Below are 22,173 nucleotides of genomic sequence, written 5' to 3' on the forward strand. Positions count from 1 at the left end.
TCATTATTAACAAACAAGGTTGCAAAGTAATTGTGATGTCAATATGACAGTTTTCTAACAATTCATTTTAATGAACATTTTATTAAGTTAAACTAATTTAATTATGCGTCAACTCTGTTACCATCATACCACCAATATCAGCTTTGAGGGAAACAAAAGGCACCCTTTTCCTGGAACAACCCATAGGCTTGAATATCAAACATGCACTATTTTATAATTAGTAATAAGGATCGGAAACTCACATTCACTTGATATTTTAGCAAACTCAAATCATTAATCAACAAAATGAATCATTGATGGCCGACTTGCACCAGCTGTTATGTTTCTTGTCATCAGGTGTGTATAATTTACCAGAAAATTTATGGAAATCCTTTTGCGTAAAAGCCGGATAAACTGCAAAGGGAAATTTAGTCAGGACACTTACTTCAAAGTTCAGAAATGATCCCCTCAGCCTCTCAGGATAAAGTCTCTAATGAAACACAATCCAAAAATTTGGAATAAAACTTTCTTGTGGAACCTTACCACTGATTTTTAGCTGCGAGAGCAACGCCACACTAAATGCAAACAAGCTTTCTTTAGCATCCGAATTGTTAAAAATGAAATCGCTCAAAACTGACACTGGACCAGATCAGAACTGATCTTGTTTATTACTATAGCTCAACAATATAGTTCAATGGTTTGTTTGTTGTTCACCCAGCAATCACTTTTAATGATAGTGTCCTCTGTTGTCTCTGCTTAATTATGTCCCAGGACAGGGAGACAGGGAGCCTTTCCTCAAATACAGTGACAAACAGGTTGATTTGATATCAAGTTACCTCCGAAAAATGCTGTTATACAGGAACGCTACCTCAGTTTAGGCAGTAGCTAAAGAACTTTTGATTGAGACAGACCAATAATCAGTTTGACCAATATTTTTCATAATCATTTGCTGGGTCTCCAAAGAGTAACACTCAACAATGTTAGTTCACCACTGTGCATTCAACAGGAGAGGACTCATTTTGTGTAAACCATAACTTTTTATGTAATAGCCATTCGTTATGAGGCGAGAAACACATAGCAGAAATAAAAGATTTTACAGAATATCTAACTTGTAGCCATACAAATAATAAAACAAATAATATAAAAACAAACAAATAAATAATAATAATGAATAGATAAATAAATATACCATTCTCTGATTTCCAATATCTGTGTATACAAGATGTATACAAATAAAAATATGAAATAATCTTTCATAAAAGTACGAGGCATACAATTATTTAAAAAAGAATCATTAAAACACAACACAACTAAATCATAATAATAATAATAATAATAATAATATAAATAAAATCTCTATTTTCAGATACCCAGTTCAGTGTATCAATGCAAAATTGTATTAAAAAAAATATATATATTGGTCATAAAAAAATAATAAAACAAAAACAATAAAATAATAAAAAACAATAATTAATTTTCTCTTTTCAGATACCCAGTTCAAAGTTTTAATGGAATATTTTAGACATATAATAATAAAACTAAACATTCATAAAAATAGAAATAATAACAAATATATATGAAAATAATTTATATAAAAATTTTTTTAAACAAACACACATATATATATATATATATATATATATATATATATATATATATATAATTAATAAAAATAATAATAAAAATCCATTCAGTACAATATTTTAATGGAATATTTTAGACGTATAATAAACGCTAAGCACACAGAGAAAGATAACTAAAAAAAACAGTGATTTTCCCCCCAACATCAGCATCATTACACATTCTTTTACGCTCTGCTCATTGTGCCAATGACTGTTCATGCACATTTTTTTTTCTGTGCATGCATGGGAAAAATGAAAGAAAAGAAAATATATACTGGATTTATTCAAGCTAGTCTTCGTATTTATTCATAATCACACGTTGCGGTGCAGGCCAGTGACCTATTATTATTTGCACAGAGAAGACAAAAGGAGCACTGCATTTAAATGAGCTTTATGTGATGAGCACATATTATTAGAGCACAGCTGCATAGTTTGCTTGAGAAAGCTCAGTTATGATCGCTTCTGAAGTTTTGGTTTCAATACCACAGACAGCTGTGCAGTCATATCGCCATATATAATCAATAAATCATTGATACACCTTAAGAGAAGCTACTTAGATCTTAATTTCACACTTAAATTTCAAAAATCTGTAAGCCAGATCATCCCGTCTGTATCTCGTTCTTGGCGTCCTTGTGATGACCTTGCATAGGTTGACTATTATTTATTGGTACAATATCTCACCATATTGATTTCATTCAACAGGCACTATATCACACGAAAGCTGTTTTATTACGCCTACATCGCCTCTCTCCTCTCGTGTGCGTGTAGCGTGTTTGTCAAGGCTGGGGTTATTTATAGGATGTATCCCTGTCTCACCGAAATGCACGAGGACTGAATTTCATTTCCTTATTATAAGGGTGTGCCTCTCATGCCAAATACATGAAAAATGCCACATTAGATTGACATACGGCAAACAAAAAAAATTAAAACAGTTCCCAAAAAACAGCCTCATATTAACATAAGGTGTCCATGCACCACGCAAAATAATGAATTCATGCACACAACTCTACCTTGAAGACTATAATTTACAAATGAAAATATTGAGACATTTTGTTTCAGACACTGAAATGCCTATTTTTTATTGGCATCTATCAATAAAATTAAATTTCTCTTATGCGTATGACCTGTTCCTTCATTCTCCACATAGGTTCTACTGGGATTTCACAATGCTAATGTTTATGGTGGGCAACTTGATTATCATTCCTGTGGGCATCACCTTCTTCAAGGAGGAGACCACCACCCCTTGGATTATCTTCAACGTAGTGTCCGACACGTTCTTCCTCATGGACCTGGTGCTGAACTTCCGCACGGGCATTGTCTACGAAGACAACACAGAGATAATACTGGACCCGGAAAAGATCAAGATGAAGTACCTGAAGACGTGGTTCGTGGTGGACTTCGTTTCATCCATCCCGGTGGATTATATCTTTCTCATCGTAGAGAAAGGCATCGACTCTGAGGTTTACAAGACCGCCAGGGCATTGCGGATCGTGCGTTTCACCAAGATTCTCAGTTTACTGCGACTACTTAGACTGTCCAGACTGATTCGTTACATCCATCAATGGGAAGAGGTAAGATGGGCTTCATTTTTGAAGTCAAACACGATCTTTCGATTTGTGACAGTGTGAAGAAATTGAAATATTCGCTTTGATGAAAGGAGCATTGAGTCATTTTTTTCTCATTTAAAATAGCTTTTGTTCTACGGTGAATAGGTCATCGGTCATCTCATGGTGGCTGCCATTTGAGATTAAAAAATAAATGAATCATGGCTGATAACTTCGGTAGCCTAACTCAAAAATAATTGCTTCTGCTGGATATACACAATGGCTGCGTCCGAAAGCGCATACTCTCTTCTTTTGAATAAGAAATTACTTCACGACCATAGACTGTAAGAAAGATGGACGACGCACCTTCACTCTCTTCCACTGTAGAAAAGTGAAGCGGCAAATGTCCCAATATGGCGCTGACATTTTGCGCTGATTTGGGACCTGATTCTGGGACCTGAAATGGTTAGTACAGTTTACTGCAGAACAACTCACAAATTAAAGTTGAAGCTCCAATCGCCTCCAGAAAATTCCCCAAAAAGTCAGTTGGTGCCTCAGTGACTACTTCGCTCAGAGAAGCTGTCAATTACAGCTGTCAATCATGACGTCACCCCCCCTTTTTTATAGCATCAAATAACTAACTAAGACCAAACTTATTTAAAAAAAACAACACTTAAACTCAGTGGCGTAACTTTGTTTTAAAAAGTGGGTGGGGGTGGGGGTGGGGGGGGAGGGGGGGGGGGGGGGGGGGTTACACAATGCTAAATCATAAAACAGATGTATGTACAATAACATTACAATGTCCAGCAATCGATTTAAATATTACATTGATTGGGTTTAATTAGTCGTTTAATGAGGCCTATTATATGTTGATCCGACTATTTTAAGCATGTGTTTAAATGGTCCAGGGGCAGAACTTTTGCCAAGCGTGTCAGAGGTTCTGGGTCCTAATCCACACTCATATATATTTATTTTTTTATCAAAACCGATTATGTTTTTCAGTGGTTGTATATCAGGCAGGGACACGTTTGTGTGCATTTTGTTTTGTAATTTCACCGGAACGAGTAGAGAGTCTCTCCACAACGGATTGAAGCGTGAAGTGAAGATTGTGCGCGAGCCACAAACAAACACAGTATCCGACCGCGCCACTGATCGCAGCGGCAACGAGCACTTTTATCACTTGATTTCAAAAACAACACATTTCAGCGCTAGATCGCCTCTTATTTGACAAACGAAGGAAATGAATGCTCTGCTAGTTAAATGGAGATGTTTTGTTTATTTGTACTGGTACATTCGTGCCGCGAGCTGTTTCAAAAGTGGTGGGGACAATATCGACCTTAGCAAAAAGTGGTGGGGACATGTCCCACCCGTCCCACCCTCAAATTACGCCTATGCTTAAACTTACATCAGCGTGATAAAACTACCTAAAATGACAGAAAACATCTTTGGAAAGAAATGTATTTGAAGTGTAATTGGATTGTTTAGTTTGCCTCACGTCCCATTAGATTACGTGGAGAGGGCGGGGTTTATGACCTATACTGGGACCAGCCACCAGGGGGCGATAATTTTTCAGGACTTGTGCAGCACGCTTGTTCACGACTATTAAAAAACGACATATACATAGTTATGCGCACTTCTGAATTTCACTGGTAATAGTACGTCATCTGGGTACGTTTGGCCTACTGTTTTATGAGTATGTGAATTCAGACATACTACTCTTTTCACATACGTTTTTTCGCCTACTATATAGTAGGGAAGTATACATATTTGGATGCAGCTTCTGGCATTGGCAGTCTGACCAAATAAGACAAGAAACATGATGAAAACATGACTGATATTCTGGCGTTCTTGCGTTCTTTTCCAGCGAATGCATAAACTCAAATGCATATCTTGACGGAAATGTAGGTCACTTTGGATAAAAGCGGTATGAATGTAAACTTCTGGTTCAGTCGTCACACTGAAGATAGAAGATCGAGCACATTGCATTGTGGGATACAGTCTTTCGTATGCTATTCCAAACATAGCAAAATGTTTATTTACCTGGTGATGTCACTTCTTTTGTTTGTAATTGCGAGAAACAGAATGTATTCAATGGAGCTTTTCACTGATTTCCAATGCTGTCTTGTAGGTGTTTGTCGTGGGTGACTAATTAGGTTCACAGGCTAATTAACATATACTGGGGTAATTAACGATCATAAACATTGAGAACAGCAACTGACTGACCACAATAGTAAAAACAGTTCAGCGCATTAACATTAAAACAATGACCAACATTTCAAAACACCATCTTTTGTGAACATTTAGGATGATTGTATAGAGAGCCAGCTGGGTGACAGCAATGTGACGATTTGTCTGGGGTTGAGCTGACTGATGATTCAGTTATATGCGTTCTTTTCACCACCAAATGGGACAATTATGCTCCTGATTACATAGTGGTAATGTGAGCTAGGCATGGCCCTCAATTACTGAATCAACCTTGCACAGCAGTGCCACATTCACTCCACACTGTTTAGCCCCAGTATAGCTCTTGATTACTCAGACGAAGCTCTTGACAAAGCACGAGTAAGACAACCTAAAAGATATTACCAAGTTGTGAAGCCCATTTGTCTTACACCACTTTTCCTTAACCTTGATTACGTGAAGGTAATGTAAATGCCTTAAAACTGTGGTCTTTTATCGGGGAAAGGTCATAAACAGCTAGCATAACCCCTAACTACACACTTAGATTGTTGGCCATTACCCTGATTTTGTACTGCATGTAAACAGCTGCCCCCCTTGGACTTTTGTAAAGCCTGCTGTGTTTTTGGCCTTAAGAAAAACAGTAACACTTTAGAACAATTATCATTTTTAACTGGTTGCTTATTAGCTTGCATATTTTCTGTTTATTAGTACTTATAAAGCACATTTTAATGCCTTATTCTGCATGACCATATTCTTCATCTCTTAATCCTACCCCATACCTAATCTTAAAGGGATACTTCACCGATTAGCATTAAGCTTTGTATCAGTAGAAACCCGGTAGTATTTTCAAATGACTGTGCTTCCCTCCCTCATGTCCCCCTGAGACAAGAGATTTCTGTATTGTGTGTCTGGAAAAAAAACCTCAGATTTTGCATCATCGGAGGCTTTTTTGGCCAGAGGCTCGAGACTACAGCCAGTAGTAGGAGCTAGTTCCGCATGTTTTCAACCGGCCCATAGGGGGTGGGATCTCACGATAAAACGGCGTCTTTACAGTTTCGAGTCAACTAGTAGCCTAGTTGTATCATTTCTTCCGATACTGCCCTCTGTAACCGGTAGGCGTGGCTTGGGAGTGGCCTCGTAGGGCAGCGAAGCAAGTGCATTCTGGGAGTTGTTGTCTTTCATCCACATGAGCCAAAAACATTTTTTCTGGCTTTTCTCAGTCTAGAAGGCACCAACTTCTAAATAATTTCACATTTCTTCTACATAAATGACCCAATTTAAATACACATTCATCTTTCCAGCGGTGAAATATCCCTTTAACAACTACCTTACTAGCTATTAATAAGCAATACATTAGGAGTTTATTGAGGCAAATGTCGTAATTAATATGTGTTCCCCATACTAAAGTGTTTCCAGAAAAACTAACAAGAAAAGCATTTCATTAGCCAAAGTAGCATGTAATAAAGCCATATTTTATGCTAGCTAATAAAAAGGCTTTGCTTGCCAGCCTTCTGCTTACAAGATTACAAAGAGTATAGGTTAGCAATGGTGAACATTGTGTTAAGATACCAGGCCAGTTGTTATCTTGCTAAAATAACACAAAGCAAAATGTTTTTGACCATTTATACTTTTGTGAAAAAAATGTATTCTAAGCTACCAGGCTAATAGTTAGCTTGCAAACGGCAGGGTAATTAAAAACAAAGAAAGGTAAATGTTTTGTTTACAAGATCACATTGTGTATGTTACGTTAGCATGCTAATAAATCTATGCTAAGCTGTCAGGCCAGTTGTAATGTTGCTAAAAACACAAAGAAACTAAAAGCACAATTAAAGGGAAATGTTTAGTTGATTAGCTTAACCATTTATAATTTAGTAAAAAACTATAAATGGTAAGCTATCAGGCTAAGCATTAGCTTTCTAAATCCAGGCTAACTACTGTAAAAACACCAAGAAATCAAAACGTTTAAAGTGCGGACATACCAAGCCAAAGAGCGGCTGTCGGCCAACGCTGGGCAGTTGTTGAGCGTCAGCCGGCAGTTTATGCAGGGTGGGGTATATTTGGCCAGTTGAGCATATTGACTTGGTGCCCGTCAGTGAGAGAGAGAATTCTAACTGGCTGATGTTCAGCTTAGTGAACGAGTTTGCACTAGAATCAAAGCAAAAGTGATAAAAGCCAGCAAAGAAGTCAAGATGGCACAGACAGAAGGCTATTCTAATTTTACGTCATCTTACCTGAGCATTCCAATGCGCAAATATTTTCATAACAACATGAGTCGCCTGGAACGAAGAGGTGATCTGCGTGATCGATATTCAAAATGGTAAGCAAGCACTGCTTTGTTTACGGTTTATATATCTGCAGTCCTAGTTTTGGCTTCCCTTTTAAATGACGAATACAGACTATAGATACTATAGATATAGATGCTAGGTGACAGTCGCCTGTAGTCCTTTTAATGTGTTTAAGCGCAGCGTTTTGGCTGAGACGCAGCCAGCGAGAGGCGACAACACAGTCAACTTTCATTGCCGGCCTTTAGAATTACCATATTTGGTTGTATAAACATGAATAAGAAAACTAAAAGAAGCTGAAGTTCAGTCAGCCGAAGTGCTTGCAAAAATAAAATTGGAGATTAAAAACTATCACATAGTTTGTAAAATTTGCTTACAAAATTGTTTCGAACCAACAACCACACCATGGTATGCATACTGAAAAACTACTCAAAAAACATGCCTGATGATTATATTGTACATACACAAGCCAGTGTTTTAACGAGGACATTAGTCAGCTGATGTTTGACAACATCCTAACATTAGGTGATTATGCATGCCAGAAGAAAAAGGATATTCGGTATGGATAATTAATTTAACCAAATTCAAATCGCAGTGTAATGAGACCTTCCACAGTGCTTCCACATTGCTTTGAGATCAGTGACCCTGATCAAAGAGGCTTTCAAGAACTGCACGGCGACAATGATATGCTAAACAAACAGCCATAACTTCCAACCATAGCCCCAAGCATGATGCTTCTCTTCAAATATTAGTCTCCAGTCAGTTTTATGTTTTGCATTGTCTCGGTTTTAAGATGCTGCTGCTTCTCAAGCTAGAAAAAACAACCCATGCCGACTAAGAACTTTACAACATGAGCCAGGTTAGTGTCTCTGCCTTGTCTTCTTTTATCGCTGTTTTGGCTCAGTTGCTATTTGGGGCACTTGGCTTTTCTCAGGTGTGACAAGCCTTGTTTCTGGTATGGGAAGTGAGTGTTGACACTGTCTCGCACAACCACACAAGGAATTATCCTGGGCTGGCTCCAGATCGCTTTCCAATAACGGTCCTCTTCACTTTGTAACCACAAACAAACTGCACACACAGCTGTCTCCAAGAGACACATTCTCCACTCTTCCTTAGTCTTGCCAGGAAGAACTCGGTATCAGTTTGGCACATTACTTTCATCATTCACAGACATGTTCGTATCATTCTGACCTCACAGTCACCGATATTGAATCTAATCTGACGGGATGAAGTTTGTAGAATGTACTGTACTCATTACATAAAGCTTTGACAAACCTGATCTCAATACAATATGTTCACAAATCTAGAGGTCACACATAATCTACAAGTCAAAGGGGTTTTGAAACGGTAGCTTGTTTAGACAATCCCTCCGAAAACGAGGGATTTTGTTTCGGAGTCTGCCTTTGTTTCAGAGTCGTGATAATTTAATATATTCTGGTTTGTCCTAGAGAGTCCTTCCCTTCTGCTACTCAAATGTAATGAGCTCTTATCTTGACTGACAGATCTTTCACATGACCTATGACCTGGCCAGTGCGGTGATGCGCATTATCAATCTGATTGGGATGATGCTGCTGCTGTGCCACTGGGATGGCTGTCTGCAGTTTCTGGTGCCCATGTTGCAGGACTTCCCTTCGGACTGTTGGGTGTCACTTAACAAGATGGTGGTAAGTCTTACCTTCCAACTTACCTCGGTTTCTGTCGCACAGGTCTTCCTTAACTCTTCTAAATAGCAAGTTCTCAGTGATTTGTGTAGCCCAAAGTTTGAACATCATTTTCTACAGTTACACACATATAGGAATGAGCCATTTTCAGTCCAGGAACTGAATCTTGGACTCAGCAAATGGCTCTGAAAAAGGTCACTGTGAGTCCTCAAATTATGCCTGGACAATTCCAGACAATATGCAAATAAGAAAGCCAACACCTCTACTGATATCATCAGTGTTTGACAGTGTTAATCACATGGGCACATTGGGGAGCCGACTCCATCACCTGCTCCTCTCACTTTCCCAAGTCTGCCAGGCACTTCGAGTCAACCCCTCCCTCACTGCTCACCATCATCCATCTGTTCTAGAAGTTCTCCATGCTGTTTAGTCTAGTTTGAAGAAAATACACTGTTTGGACATTTGCTACACTGATGTATACAGTCATTGATCGTAAACCTAAGTGTAAGCGATTGGCGACAGTTTGTGAATAGTCGTCAACCAGTTTGGTATAAAAATAAATAAATAAAATAAATGCCAATGGAAAGGTTGACAAACTCACAGGGTTGAATAAATCTAAGAAATGCAGATTATTCAGGGTTTACCTGTCTGGTCATCCTTTTTGAGACTCTTTATATGCTGTCATGTGACATGGGGACAGGTTTCTCATTGGCTTTTGTTACCACAATAGTTGCAGTCAGTCTAGTCATTGCCAGTGCTTAGCAATCAAGGTCAGCAGCTTTCCAAAGGCAGATTGCTTGAAATGAAAGACGCAGCGTTAAACGATCCGTCTCATTATTTCAAGTGTCCGCCTGTACTCTCAATAGGCCCTTCTTTGTGCTGTAATGAAGCCTGTGAGTCACACTCGCTGAAGGTGCTATAAAACACTGGACAATTTACAAACTTTCCTTCATTTGTTAGAACACAATAAAACTTAAAGAGGCATTACCATTCAGGATACTGAAAAACAAGTGATGACATTCAGACAGTGTGAATCCAATCCAAAACAGTATCACTTGTACTTGCCTTCTTCCTGTTTGCAGATATCCAGGGTCTGATTCTGAAAAAATATGTCTTCAATAGTGGTTGGAAAAAACATCCTGATCATTAATGTAAGCCTAGACTAATCAATATCACATCCAAACTGAATTAAAATTCCTTGTTGAAGAGCATAAATGAGTTACAGATGATTCAGCCACAATTCATCTGCCGCTGTGTTTCCCGCCTCTGATAGATCAATGCACTGAAATACACCCTTTGATCCCTTTTGATCCAGCTGTGCCCTGTGATCCATGACCTAGCATCTTTAAATCCGTCTGTGCACGGTTAGAATCCCAAATAAAGCATGTCTGATTCAAAGGTACATGCTCACATATGCATTTTTCAAGAGTCTTGCTTATGAGCTCTTCAAACTTGAGGAGCCATTCAAAGTTAAGATAAGCATCCCCCTGACATGCACAGACACACACGTATAGACTCACCATGGCCTATCTTCATCTACACATTCACAGTGAAGGGCTCTTACCAAAGCCCTTTTAGCGCAGGTCAGTTCACTGGCGACTGTCTTGGTAATGTGCCCATGATGAATGCGGGGAAGTACAGCTGTTATATACTGAAATGGGGAAGACTGAAATCTCACATTTCTAATCGGACAATAATTGCTTCTAAAATTTTGCCCAAATGACACAAACACACACAAAAAAATTTTTTAGGCTGTTTTATTCAATGTTCCTATATGTTAGAGTCAACAAACAACAAAGGCTATTGGCTCTTTAAACTGAAAGTCGGGACTTCAATTCTCACAAGTACCATATTTATCACTACAACATTTTTCTAAAAGTGGCTTGTCTTCACCACCGTAAAAATTGTTTGCTCTTTCACATATAAATGATTAAACAAGCAATGCCACAGAAAACCCTTTGCACTGCAGCTAATTAGCTCTCTATATTTATTCAATTATAAACACCATTATAATACCTCAGCAAGCCATAATAGATAGTAGCTATTAGGGTGATTTTTTTTCCCCTCAGCAGAATGTAGACTGTACAAAACTCTATGTTCATACTTCTCCAAGAAAAAAGCCCTGCAGTAAAGACAAATTACTATACTAGTTGAACTTGGCTAAATCAACTTAATAGCTAAGTCTTTTCATCTCTGTGCCAGTGGGGTAGAGTAACACTAGGTTAAATGTGCGCTAAGGGCATTAGTTGAGCAAATGTAACCAAAGCACAATTGCTTAACCGGATCTACCCTAATGTGTGCTAATCTTTCATTTAGCTCATTCCAAATCATGCTAGCAGCACTACAATTTATGTCTGCTAAAACAGATTATGCAGCATTAAACATTTCCTCTTTCTTTTCCCATAAATGCAGGGAACGGGAAATAATTTGTGAATGCCTGTTTATCCACAGAATGTAGAGCATGTGCTGGGGTGTTAAATGGCGAATGTTTCGAGGCTAAGCAATTGCTCAATGTGTTTATTTGCATACAGTTTACTGAGAAGCATGCCACTGCCAAGTAAATCTTTGTGTTTATAGTGTTTATGTAGCAGTACAAATCCTGAGAAATCAGTCTCACAGTGCAAGGCTTGACTCAGGTCCATCTAAGAATAAACTTAAGCAAAAGAAGTTGATATTTCATTTATTTCTTTCCCATGCATATGTCAGGAGGGTTCAAATATATAATGTGGAACTTTAGCAGTTTATTGTGTTCATTCAGTGTTTAATTGTTGACCTGTGCGGAGTGTGCGCTCACTGAGATGTTCCAGTTAACCCAGAAAAAAAATATTGTTCCGGGTATGTCTGGAAGTCAGACATGTGAAGAAGATGGAAAGCAGACATGAAGACACACTGAGACACACTGCCCACACTGCATGCTTTCTACACTGCCAAGTCTTGCAGTTTCTCAAATAAATAGTTAGACTCCAGACAATGTCTTCTTGGGCTTGTTTGCATTTGTACTTGACAGGATTGTTGGGGTTGAGGCAACACTTTGCTTCTTCCTTAGGACTGTATAGTTGAGTCTGCAAACATTTATATTTCTTATTTCTCCATGACACTTGCACTCTATGAGCACTGTCTTTGCACCCAAGTTGCCAGTGATAGCAGTCAGGTGTGCCCTGGCTTCAACAGAGGCTTCCTCCATCCCAACCCTAGTAAACCACTTCTCAACTCATTTCCACAAAGTAATTCCCCTGATTACCCATCACCCCGTTTTCCATTTTCACCTCATTTCCCCCTCTTCGTCATTCAAAGTCACCCGTGGCCTCCTTGACTTTGATTCAGGATCTTCATAGCCTTGTCTAAACCTGCTCGAAGTGAATGCAAATCAGGTTAAGCACATTTCACGGGGACCCATCAGGTCAATCCTGAAAAATCAGTTGCTTATGAAGAGAGACGAAGCACTTTAGCGTAGCAGCTGAGGTCCTATGCAGATATTTGCAAGGGGAGGAAAGACATTATAACTAGAGCCCATCTGAACAATAAACAATGCGGTCCAATTAACCACCTTTAAATAACAGACAGAGTGATGAAATAATGAATCTATCACAGGTCCATGGCGCACGTAGCTATCCAACATACAGTACTTGGCAAGCTGCCTTTAACAGGGGTTTTAATAGCCAAGATTTTGACACAAGGATTAGTGTCCAGAGGAGATCATGCTCAGGAGAGTGTATCTAGTGCTGATGAAGTAATCAAAGTCTCCCCTTCTTTTTCTATTTATCACTTTCTCGCCTTCCAATTTGCAGAATGACTCCTGGAGTGAGCTGTACTCCTTTGCCCTGTTCAAGGCCATGAGCCATATGCTGTGCATCGGGTACGGACGCCAGGCCCCAGAGAGTATGTCTGATATCTGGTTGACCATGCTGAGTATGATCGTGGGAGCCACCTGCTACGCCATGTTCATTGGTCACGCCACCGCCCTCATACAGTCGTTGGACTCTTCCCGGCGCCAGTACCAGGAGAAGGTGGGTACTATGCTCCAGACACACACACATACACACCGAAACACCTGCAGATGACCTTCTTATGTGTCACCGTTTGTTTGATCTTGCCAGATCAAAGTCGGTACCTATCGTCTGTTTGAGAGGATGAAACTGCTCAGGCCAACTATCCCTACGGCTGAGGATTCTGGGTATTCTCTGCAATCTGGTCTCCCTCTCATCTGATCAGTTGTCAGTCCCTCCCACGGCTGTAATTCGGTCTTCTTTGATTCCTAATCACGGCATCTGGTGCTTGTTTACACCGGCAACTCTAGTTTGCAACCCGTGTCTTGACGTCACAAACGATTTGGTTACAAACTTCTTATCTCTGCACTATTTCCATTGAGCATGCGACTTTCTGGAACCTCTCTTTTCTTGAAAATATATAATCGGTTTGTTATTGCCATGTGCTTTAAAAGAAAATATTTTTTGGGGAGATAGTATTTCAAAGAAATTTGATGTTGGCGCTATGAGGGTCACTGTGCCCCCTCACCTCTGCTCCATTAACCCCCCCTTCCCCCTCCCAGACCGTGATTTCTGCCGCTGCCCCACACGGAAAATTTTTAATGCCTGCCCACAAAGGTACCAACCCTGTGCCCAACTGAGTAAAAAGGCTTGTATGCTCTTAAATTATTGGAGAATCCCCATGGGACAGCAGTCAGTTTACATAAAAAATCTGACAGTAACATAGATATTCTCTTCTACAGGAAATGCACAGCAGTCGGATTGACAGAACTGAATTAAGTTCATCAGCAATCAAATTCAGTTTCAAATAGACCAGAAGTACTCAGTCCGTCTCCTAGAAACCCACTTCTTGCAAAGTTTTTTTCCAACCTGCTTCAACACACTTGCCTGGGTTTTTCAAACAATTCTGAACACATAAATGAACTGGTTTAGGAGTGTTTGATTAGGGTTGGAGCAAAACTTTGTAAGACAGTGGGTCTCCAGTAGGACAGATTGTCCTGCTCCAAACTCACAGCATTGGTCGAGACAGAAGTTGACCAGGGTGCTTTCCACACTTTGGGAAGTCCCCCTACGAATGACTTACTTCAGTTGGCTTACTCATATTTCATCTGCACATCAAACTGGCATAGGGAAAAGTATTTCAAGATCAAGCACAACATTTAAAGGTATTAAAATGTATTTAAAGGAATTCCTGCTCATCATTATTTGTATGCCTCCTTAGATTCTTACTTTAAACATATATATATTACGATAAGATTTGAAGGAATGATGTAATGCAGAGAATCCCAAAGGGACTTTCGGTGGAGCTCATCAAATCTCGCCTAAGGCGGCAGACTTTCCTGTTCATTAATCACTAGCAACAGAGCTGCTTGCCGTCAGATAACAGAGCCACTGAGGCAGCAGGGGAGTAGAACGTGCTAAAGATGCCAACAAAAGCCATTCTTTGCATGAGATAAAGGGCCCATAGGAAGCTGTTTTTGACCTCATGATCCAGAATAAACGCAATGTAATGTTCCTTTGAGCCAAAAATATACAATAAAAAGCTGATGATGTTTGTGCATACTTGAGATGAAGGGGATCTCACTGGTGGAGAGGAAGAAGTGGATTGCTGTGATGGTGGTCCTTGAGTGCTTGCTTCTCTAAAATAACAGGGATATATTTACAACATATTGACCCAGAATATGCTTTCTAGCATACATAAATGTATGATGAACGTGATTTCACCAAGTACCACATGTTCCTGGATCAACATCTTTGTTGATCCTGGAACAACTTTCCAATCAACCAATCAGATTTGAGGGAAATTTACAGTTTATGTCAAGTTTTGGCTTAGAACCAGGGTGAGGTGCTTCAACATCAGTGTTATTCACCTATCATTTCCCTCTGATTTTAGGGAAAAGTTATGGGTAGGTTAGGTTTAGGGGTAGGGATAGGATAAGGAATGTTATTCCAGGATCAACAAAATATGTTACCTAACATGTAATTATAAACCTAACATGTCTTACTTGGCAAAATCACGGTGACCATAAATGTATAGTAAATGCATACATAAATGTATAGTATATGTTCAAAAGCCACTGTAAAAAGCATAGGGTACTTTTCTGAGTGAACTCTAAAATCCCTTCTGTAAAAGGATTTATCACGCCTTTGCAACCTGATGTACAAACAGCACAATGTCCCAGTGTAGATCTCCCATTGTCCCCTCACATGTCCATCTCCCCATGTGGAAACCAATGGATTGCCAGACAACGACAGATGAATGGGACATTAGCCATTACGTAACAAGCATTACATTGCTTAACTTTGACTTTCAATTACCTGCTTAGGTCTAGCCTCCACCAAATGCTCATATGAAGTAGAACGACAGAAGTCTCAGATCAGTTTGTCAACATTTCCGCACCCCAGGGAATTGTGGTTGTGTGTACAGGCTTGCTGAGATGTACAGATCGAGCTGTATCAATCGACCATTGGGCACCGCAGTCTCCGATTAGATTAGTATGTTATAATAATGATCACAACATTGTCCATCATGTACTGTACAAAAGATAATATACTGACCGCATCATGTATGGAAACGATTTGATTTTAAAGAATAATATATTACAGTACTTAGTTTTTGCAGGAGTATACAGCAAGAATTGGTTGTGATCTTTGTTTAGGGTTGTGGACTACAGGGCTGTAGGGGTCTCATATCACATTGGTTATTACCTAACGGTAAACCATCATAATCCTAGTTGGCGTCAGATACCTATGGTTAAAATGTATCCACTGATGGACTCTATGTCCATATGGAATGAAAGCGTGATATACGGTTCACAGGACTCAGGCTTTCATCCCCCCTCCTTGGTGACTGTGATGACCTTGATGCTTTGGCAGATGGTCATGGGAAATATATCATCCCTTTATGTCACTAACTGAAGATGAACTGAATGTCCCATTACAAAAAAAAAAAAAAAAAAAAAAAAACCCGGTGGACTGGCTGAAAATGTGATTTGATTTCATGCATTTAGAACTTGCGCTAACATAGTTCATAATTAATTGCTTGTTTCCACATGTTTACTGGAGCTGTGTGATTTGTAAACTAGCTTGGGTTGGAAGTGATTCTGTTGTACATTTTTACGGAAACAAAATGAACAGTTTGGAAATTAAAGTTCTGGTGCTGTGTGGAGAAATATTGCTAAAAACAAGCAAGCAAGCAACACAGACTAAGCTAGGAAGCTTACACAGGTTAATCGGTTTATCAACCTGTAGGTCACCAGATGTGTAGCTTATCATATTTGTGCTAAGCTAATGCTAGCTCTGTCCTGTGACAGCTTTCTATCTATCTATCTATCTATCTATCTATCTATCTATCTATCTATCTATCTATCTATCTATCTATCTATCTATCTATCTATCTATCTATCTATCTATCTATCTATCTATCTATCTATCTATCTATCTATCTATCTATCTATCTATCTATCTATCTGAGTATAAACAGAGAACAGTTCCTGAGCTATGACCCAGTCTGAGACCAGGTGCAATTGAAAGTTTCCTGAAGTGTTTTCAGTGCTAATGCACATACCTTGTCTCTACGTAATAGGAGACTCAAACAGTGATTGCAACAAGGTTCAAGTAATTGGCTTCACGTTTCAGCTTAACACCTTGTCTTACTTCATGGCTGATTGAATGAACCAAAGAGAGGAGAAAATAGACTTCCTTGATCGAAAGAGACAAAGCGTAAATTACAGTTTGTCGAGCTTGACGAGACAAGCGGGCTCTGTTATTTTGAGGTGGCTAAATGTTGACGTGCAAGTAAACACATTTATGGTAGCCTACTTTCTTTAAGCACAGTTGTGTCAATGCTAAACAGACAGTCTCTGATTATATTCTCTTACTAAAGATTTGCACTTTTAATACTTTTAATTCTTTTACCGCTACATGCCTCCTATATATGTAAAGTAGGTTCATTAAAGATGTTGTTTTATTCACAAAACTAGCAATTAGCATTGTGCTATTACCCTACGCAGAAAGACATGCAAAAAAAGGTGAAAAGGGATAATGGCATGCTGGGAGTCGGGAACCCCTGGTTGTTTCTTTCGGTTATGTGCGATTGTATAAATCCCTTATCCAATTGTAATTAATTAAGATCGATTTAGATTAGGATTTGGGCCGGATTACTGAAACAAAAGGTTTTCATGAAATGGTTTTATGATAGGGATTTCCACTCTGAGCTAATTAAAGTCAGTCAGTGCACTTCTCATGATTCCCCTCCCACTGCCAAAGGGATGATGAGTAATAGTGTGCATGCTAACACACACATGCCATGTCTGTTGTATATAAGATATATCTGCTTCTGACAGGAAGTGTAAGCTTTCTTCTGTTGCTACATGTCTTCTCTTCTACTCAACCCCCCCATTTCTTTGGTCTGGCAAATCACTTAATAACCATCAGCACCATTTTTGGGGTGTGTTCTGGAGTAACGTTGCAGTCTATGGGAGGGTCAGATTGCTCTCGGGTTTCATCAAAAATATCTTAATTTGAGTTCCGAAGATGAACGAAAGTCTTACGGGTTTGGAACGACATGAGGGTGAGTAATTAATGACAGAATTTTCATTATTGGGTGAACTATCCATTTAAGTTTAATATTTAAAGTTAAAGGGATAGTTCGCTCGATTTTTTAATTCTAACCATTTACTCACCCTCATGTTGTTCCAAATCTGTTTGACACACACTGAAAAACAAACAAACAAAAAAAAACATTTAAAAGGTTTTACAAATCCAAGTGATTCTTGCTTTAACAAACACCAATAATAAACACAAATCCCTCCATACAATAGCACAATGGCCTGTACAACAGACAGTACCTGTCACTAACAAGTGCAACACCCCTGTTAGTAGCCCAAGAATCGACCTAAGGCTTGTCAAGCCGAGCATATGTCACCGCGCACATACCGACAGTCATTATCCACATGCCTTTTTTCAACCAGCACCATCTATCCAGCTGGGAGGTCACTAAGGAGCATCACCCTTCCCCCATGCCATTATACTGGTGTGCACATGACCCAATATAGTTGAGTTATGTTGGAATATGAGGTCTGAGAGGCCACAGAACACCGTCTCACATTTAACACTGCTTCAGAAATACTGTGACACAAGGTTCAAATTTAGCACACAACCGTATACTGTAAATAGCCTTTCTCCTTGGTAATAAGTGTTTGATGGAATCTGAGATCTTGACTGCAATAACCTTAACCTAAGCTTCATCTTCATCACCTCTGTTTGTCTGTCTGTATCTATGGCACTTTTCAAAATATACTCTTAGTCACTTAATCTACGCTCACTACTCTTAGTATTGTTCAGTATCATATAGATGGACTTTCATCTCTATCATCTCTTTTTAAATAAAAAATGCAGTGGATTATTAAATGGATCAAGCTTGCCATTGATAGGAATTGCCATCAGGATGTGTGTGTGAGAGAGAGATGTCATGAGCCGGTGTTATTAACACACTCTCTAACCTCTGCACTTTGCCATTCAACATAGAAACTGTTAATATGAACCCCTGCCTCATAAAGGTCACAAGGTGGGATTTTCAAATGTGTTTTTTTTTTTTTACCTGTGAAATATAGTCACTATTCTATATCACTGATTCTTGAGTACTAGGACAAATCAGACTATATGATAGAAACATTTCTTTAGAATTTAATTTCTGCAACACATTGTTCTGACACAGAACATATAATAATAAATATAGATATTTCCCTTGTGAGATTGTCAACTATGTTACAGACAAACTGTATGCCACTACACACACTGATTAAGTGCTACACTTTAAGTGACTCAAATATATTTAGGCTATATATTTTGGTCTATTCTGCCACATGTACACTGATTATTTTAAAATACTTCTGAGGTTTCATTTTTTTTTTTGTAAAAACTTTTTCATCATAAATCTACTTTAAAGGTAATTTTGTCATTTTAAGAGATGTCATCCAAAACTCCAGTCCATGTGGAGGTAAATAATACCCTGAAAGAATATCAGAAGAGGCATTTACATTTAAAATGTAAAAAATCAGTCAAAACATAGTTGACAATGACAGTAACATAGTTGACAGTAACATAGTTGACAATTTCACCATTTTGCCTTAATTTCAATGGCAAGCTTTGTCTGGCCAACCAAATTGTATTTTTTTTTATTAGGTTAACCTCACATTTTAATATTTATTTGAAAGAAAACAATAAAAATATTGCAAACCACAACAATGTACCCAACATAGTTGACGGGCAAATAATATGCTCATTGACAATATGACATTGGAGATAAAATATAAAAAACAACTAAGAGGATATTTACCATAATGTGTTCAAAATATCCATGGCAGAAGAAAATATCACATAATGTTGGTCACATGGTTTTGGGATAATTTTTTTATTAAATTTTTTTCAGGTTCTGGTTAGTAACAGTTGACATAATTTTTGCGGACATTAATAAAATGAAATATTTTCTTATTTGAAAGAAAATTTTATTGAAACTCAATCTATTTTTCTCCAAGGTATTCAGATTGTAGAAATAAAGTGAATTTAGAAAAATTTGACTAACAATACAAGACCCACTCACTTCAAAAAGTGCATTTAGCTAAAACTCTAATTTAAGGGACATAAAGGCAATTTCAAGCAAACTGAAAAACACAGTGCATAAAATATGATGGTATGTATTCTCCTAATGAATAAAGTTATTGTTAGAGTCTGTGTTATAAAAATCAGTGATGTGCTTTTGAAACATCAATAAATTCATAATTTGTTGTTCTATTTAATCTAATTTCATACATACATACATACATAGCCAAAACCATTTAATACAACAAATGTACTGCATATTCCAGTAACAAACCAGAAAGCCATCACAGTACAGAAGATGCTGAGGGGAAATGGTTAACTACATATGCTGTGCTATGAATAGAGCTTATCATCTGATTCATCATACTCTTCCTGCTTTGAGAACATCATATTATCATATACTCTTTAGTCTATCACATCCACCATAAATAACTTCCCCTGATGTTTCCTAAAATAGCAAGCCTGGATGTTTACTGATTTACTTTCATCTGTAGTGATCCCAATCATCTTATCTCCACAAAAGAGGCCATGTTGGATTAAGATGGGCAACCTAAATTTTGGTGGTTGGAAATTTTGGGTCAAAAGTGTGTCCTGAGATGTCAGCTAATATACATACCCTGTGTCCATTTTCTCTTCTCAGTACAAGCAAGTCGAGCAGTACATGTCTTTCCACAAACTTCCGGCCGACTTCCGGCAGAAGATCCACGACTACTATGAGCACAGATACCAGGGCAAGATGTTCGATGAGGAAAGCATTTTGGAAGAACTGAACGAGCCATTGAGAGAGGTACAAGTTACCAACAGAAAACGGTACATAATTGATAACTTGTGTTAAAACTGACAGTAAACTAACTTCCGCACCTCCAGGAAATAGTCAACTTCAACTGCCGGAAGCTGGTGGCGTCCATGCCGCTCTTCGCCAACGCAGATCCCAACTTTGTGACAGCAATGTTAACCAAGCTCCGCTTTGAGGTCTTCCAACCTGGAGATTACATCGTTCGAGAGGGAACTATCGGCAAGAAGATGTACTTCATTCAGCATGGCGTAGTCAGCATCCTGACCAAAGGGACTATCGGCATGAAGCTCTCGGATGGCTCCTACTTTGGGGGTAAGGACCACACAGAAAGACCATCTTCTTAATTCGGAAACAAGTATCAGTTTAAACATCATACTCAATATAGTACTTACAGAAAAGTGCTTTTCCAAGGCTAAACTGTTGTCAGGTATCATTTCCAAATTGTCATGTTGTGAACTTGTGACATCCTGTAAAATATTACATTTTCAAAATAAAAGTCCATGTAGGAACTTAAAAAAGACTTACAACTACAATTTTAATTTCCAAAGGCAGTACAACTTAAGTTATAAAAAAAAAAAAAAAATAAATAAATAAATATATATATATATATATATATATATATATATATATATATATATATATATATATATATATATATATATATATATATATATATATAAAACTCTAGGAATATCAGTTTGACCACAAGTATCCTATTTGAATTGATCTTTTTACTATTATACTTCCATAATAATTAAAATATTATAATTAATATTCTTTTACATTACATAATCAAAAAGCTCCTATAATAAATAATAGAAATTAAGTAAATTAAATCACTCATAATTTCAGTTTATCCACAAGGAACTTGTTTGAGGATAACTTTCACTATTATACTTGAATATTATAATTAATATACTGCACTTTTACATTCCCTAATCAAATAATTAAAATAAATTAAGTCAATTAAATCACTCATTATATTAAAAATAATCATATCAAATTCAATCACATTGCAAATTTTTTTAAATTACTTAGAGCCAAATGTTTTTCAAAGGCTAAATTGTTGTAAGCTATTAACGTATATTAAAATGAAATTTCAAAATAAAAGTCCAGGGAGGAAATTATGCAAAATAAATAAATAAAATACTGCAATTTTAAGGCATTGCTTTAATAGTCAAAAGAATAAAAGTAAGGAATCCCCTGTTCACATTTCTTTTGGATTTTTTGATGAAAATCAAAAACTGAATAGATCGGAGTTTTAAAAGTGAGTTAAAAATAAAACAAAATTGAACACATGCTGAAAATGTTTGCAGCTGTACATCATTCCACCTCATCATTGCTCCATCTGAGGCCCTAACAGCTCACTTGCACTGTGAATGCAGTGATAAATACCACTGACATTTAAACATGACTCCTTAGTTTCTCCCTCCAGCAAGCTTTGTCCCATTTAAGATGCTGCCTTCCTCGAGTGGCTTGCGTTGGTGATCCAGAAAAAAGCAGTGTTTTTTTCCCCAGA

The 22,173-nt window shown here is 37.9% G+C and overlaps 1 protein-coding gene across 1 annotated transcript in view; it reads left to right on the plus strand.

Annotated features, from left to right (window-relative positions):
• hcn2b (hyperpolarization activated cyclic nucleotide-gated potassium channel 2b) overlaps nt 1-22,173 on the plus strand; it is a 34,697-nt gene that overhangs the window by 2,578 nt on the left and 9,946 nt on the right. The window contains exons 2-6 of the mRNA XM_082138826.1: nt 2,749-3,172; nt 9,111-9,272; nt 13,058-13,276; nt 20,499-20,645; nt 20,726-20,966. Coding sequence (XP_081994952.1) covers nt 2,749-3,172; nt 9,111-9,272; nt 13,058-13,276; nt 20,499-20,645; nt 20,726-20,966 — 1,193 coding nt within the window. The remainder of the gene's footprint in view (nt 1-2,748; nt 3,173-9,110; nt 9,273-13,057; nt 13,277-20,498; nt 20,646-20,725; nt 20,967-22,173) is intronic.

This window comes from Leuciscus leuciscus, assembly GCF_965113295.1.
Source record: "Leuciscus leuciscus genome assembly, chromosome: 15".
Classification (NCBI taxonomy): Eukaryota; Metazoa; Chordata; class Actinopteri; order Cypriniformes; family Leuciscidae; genus Leuciscus; species Leuciscus leuciscus.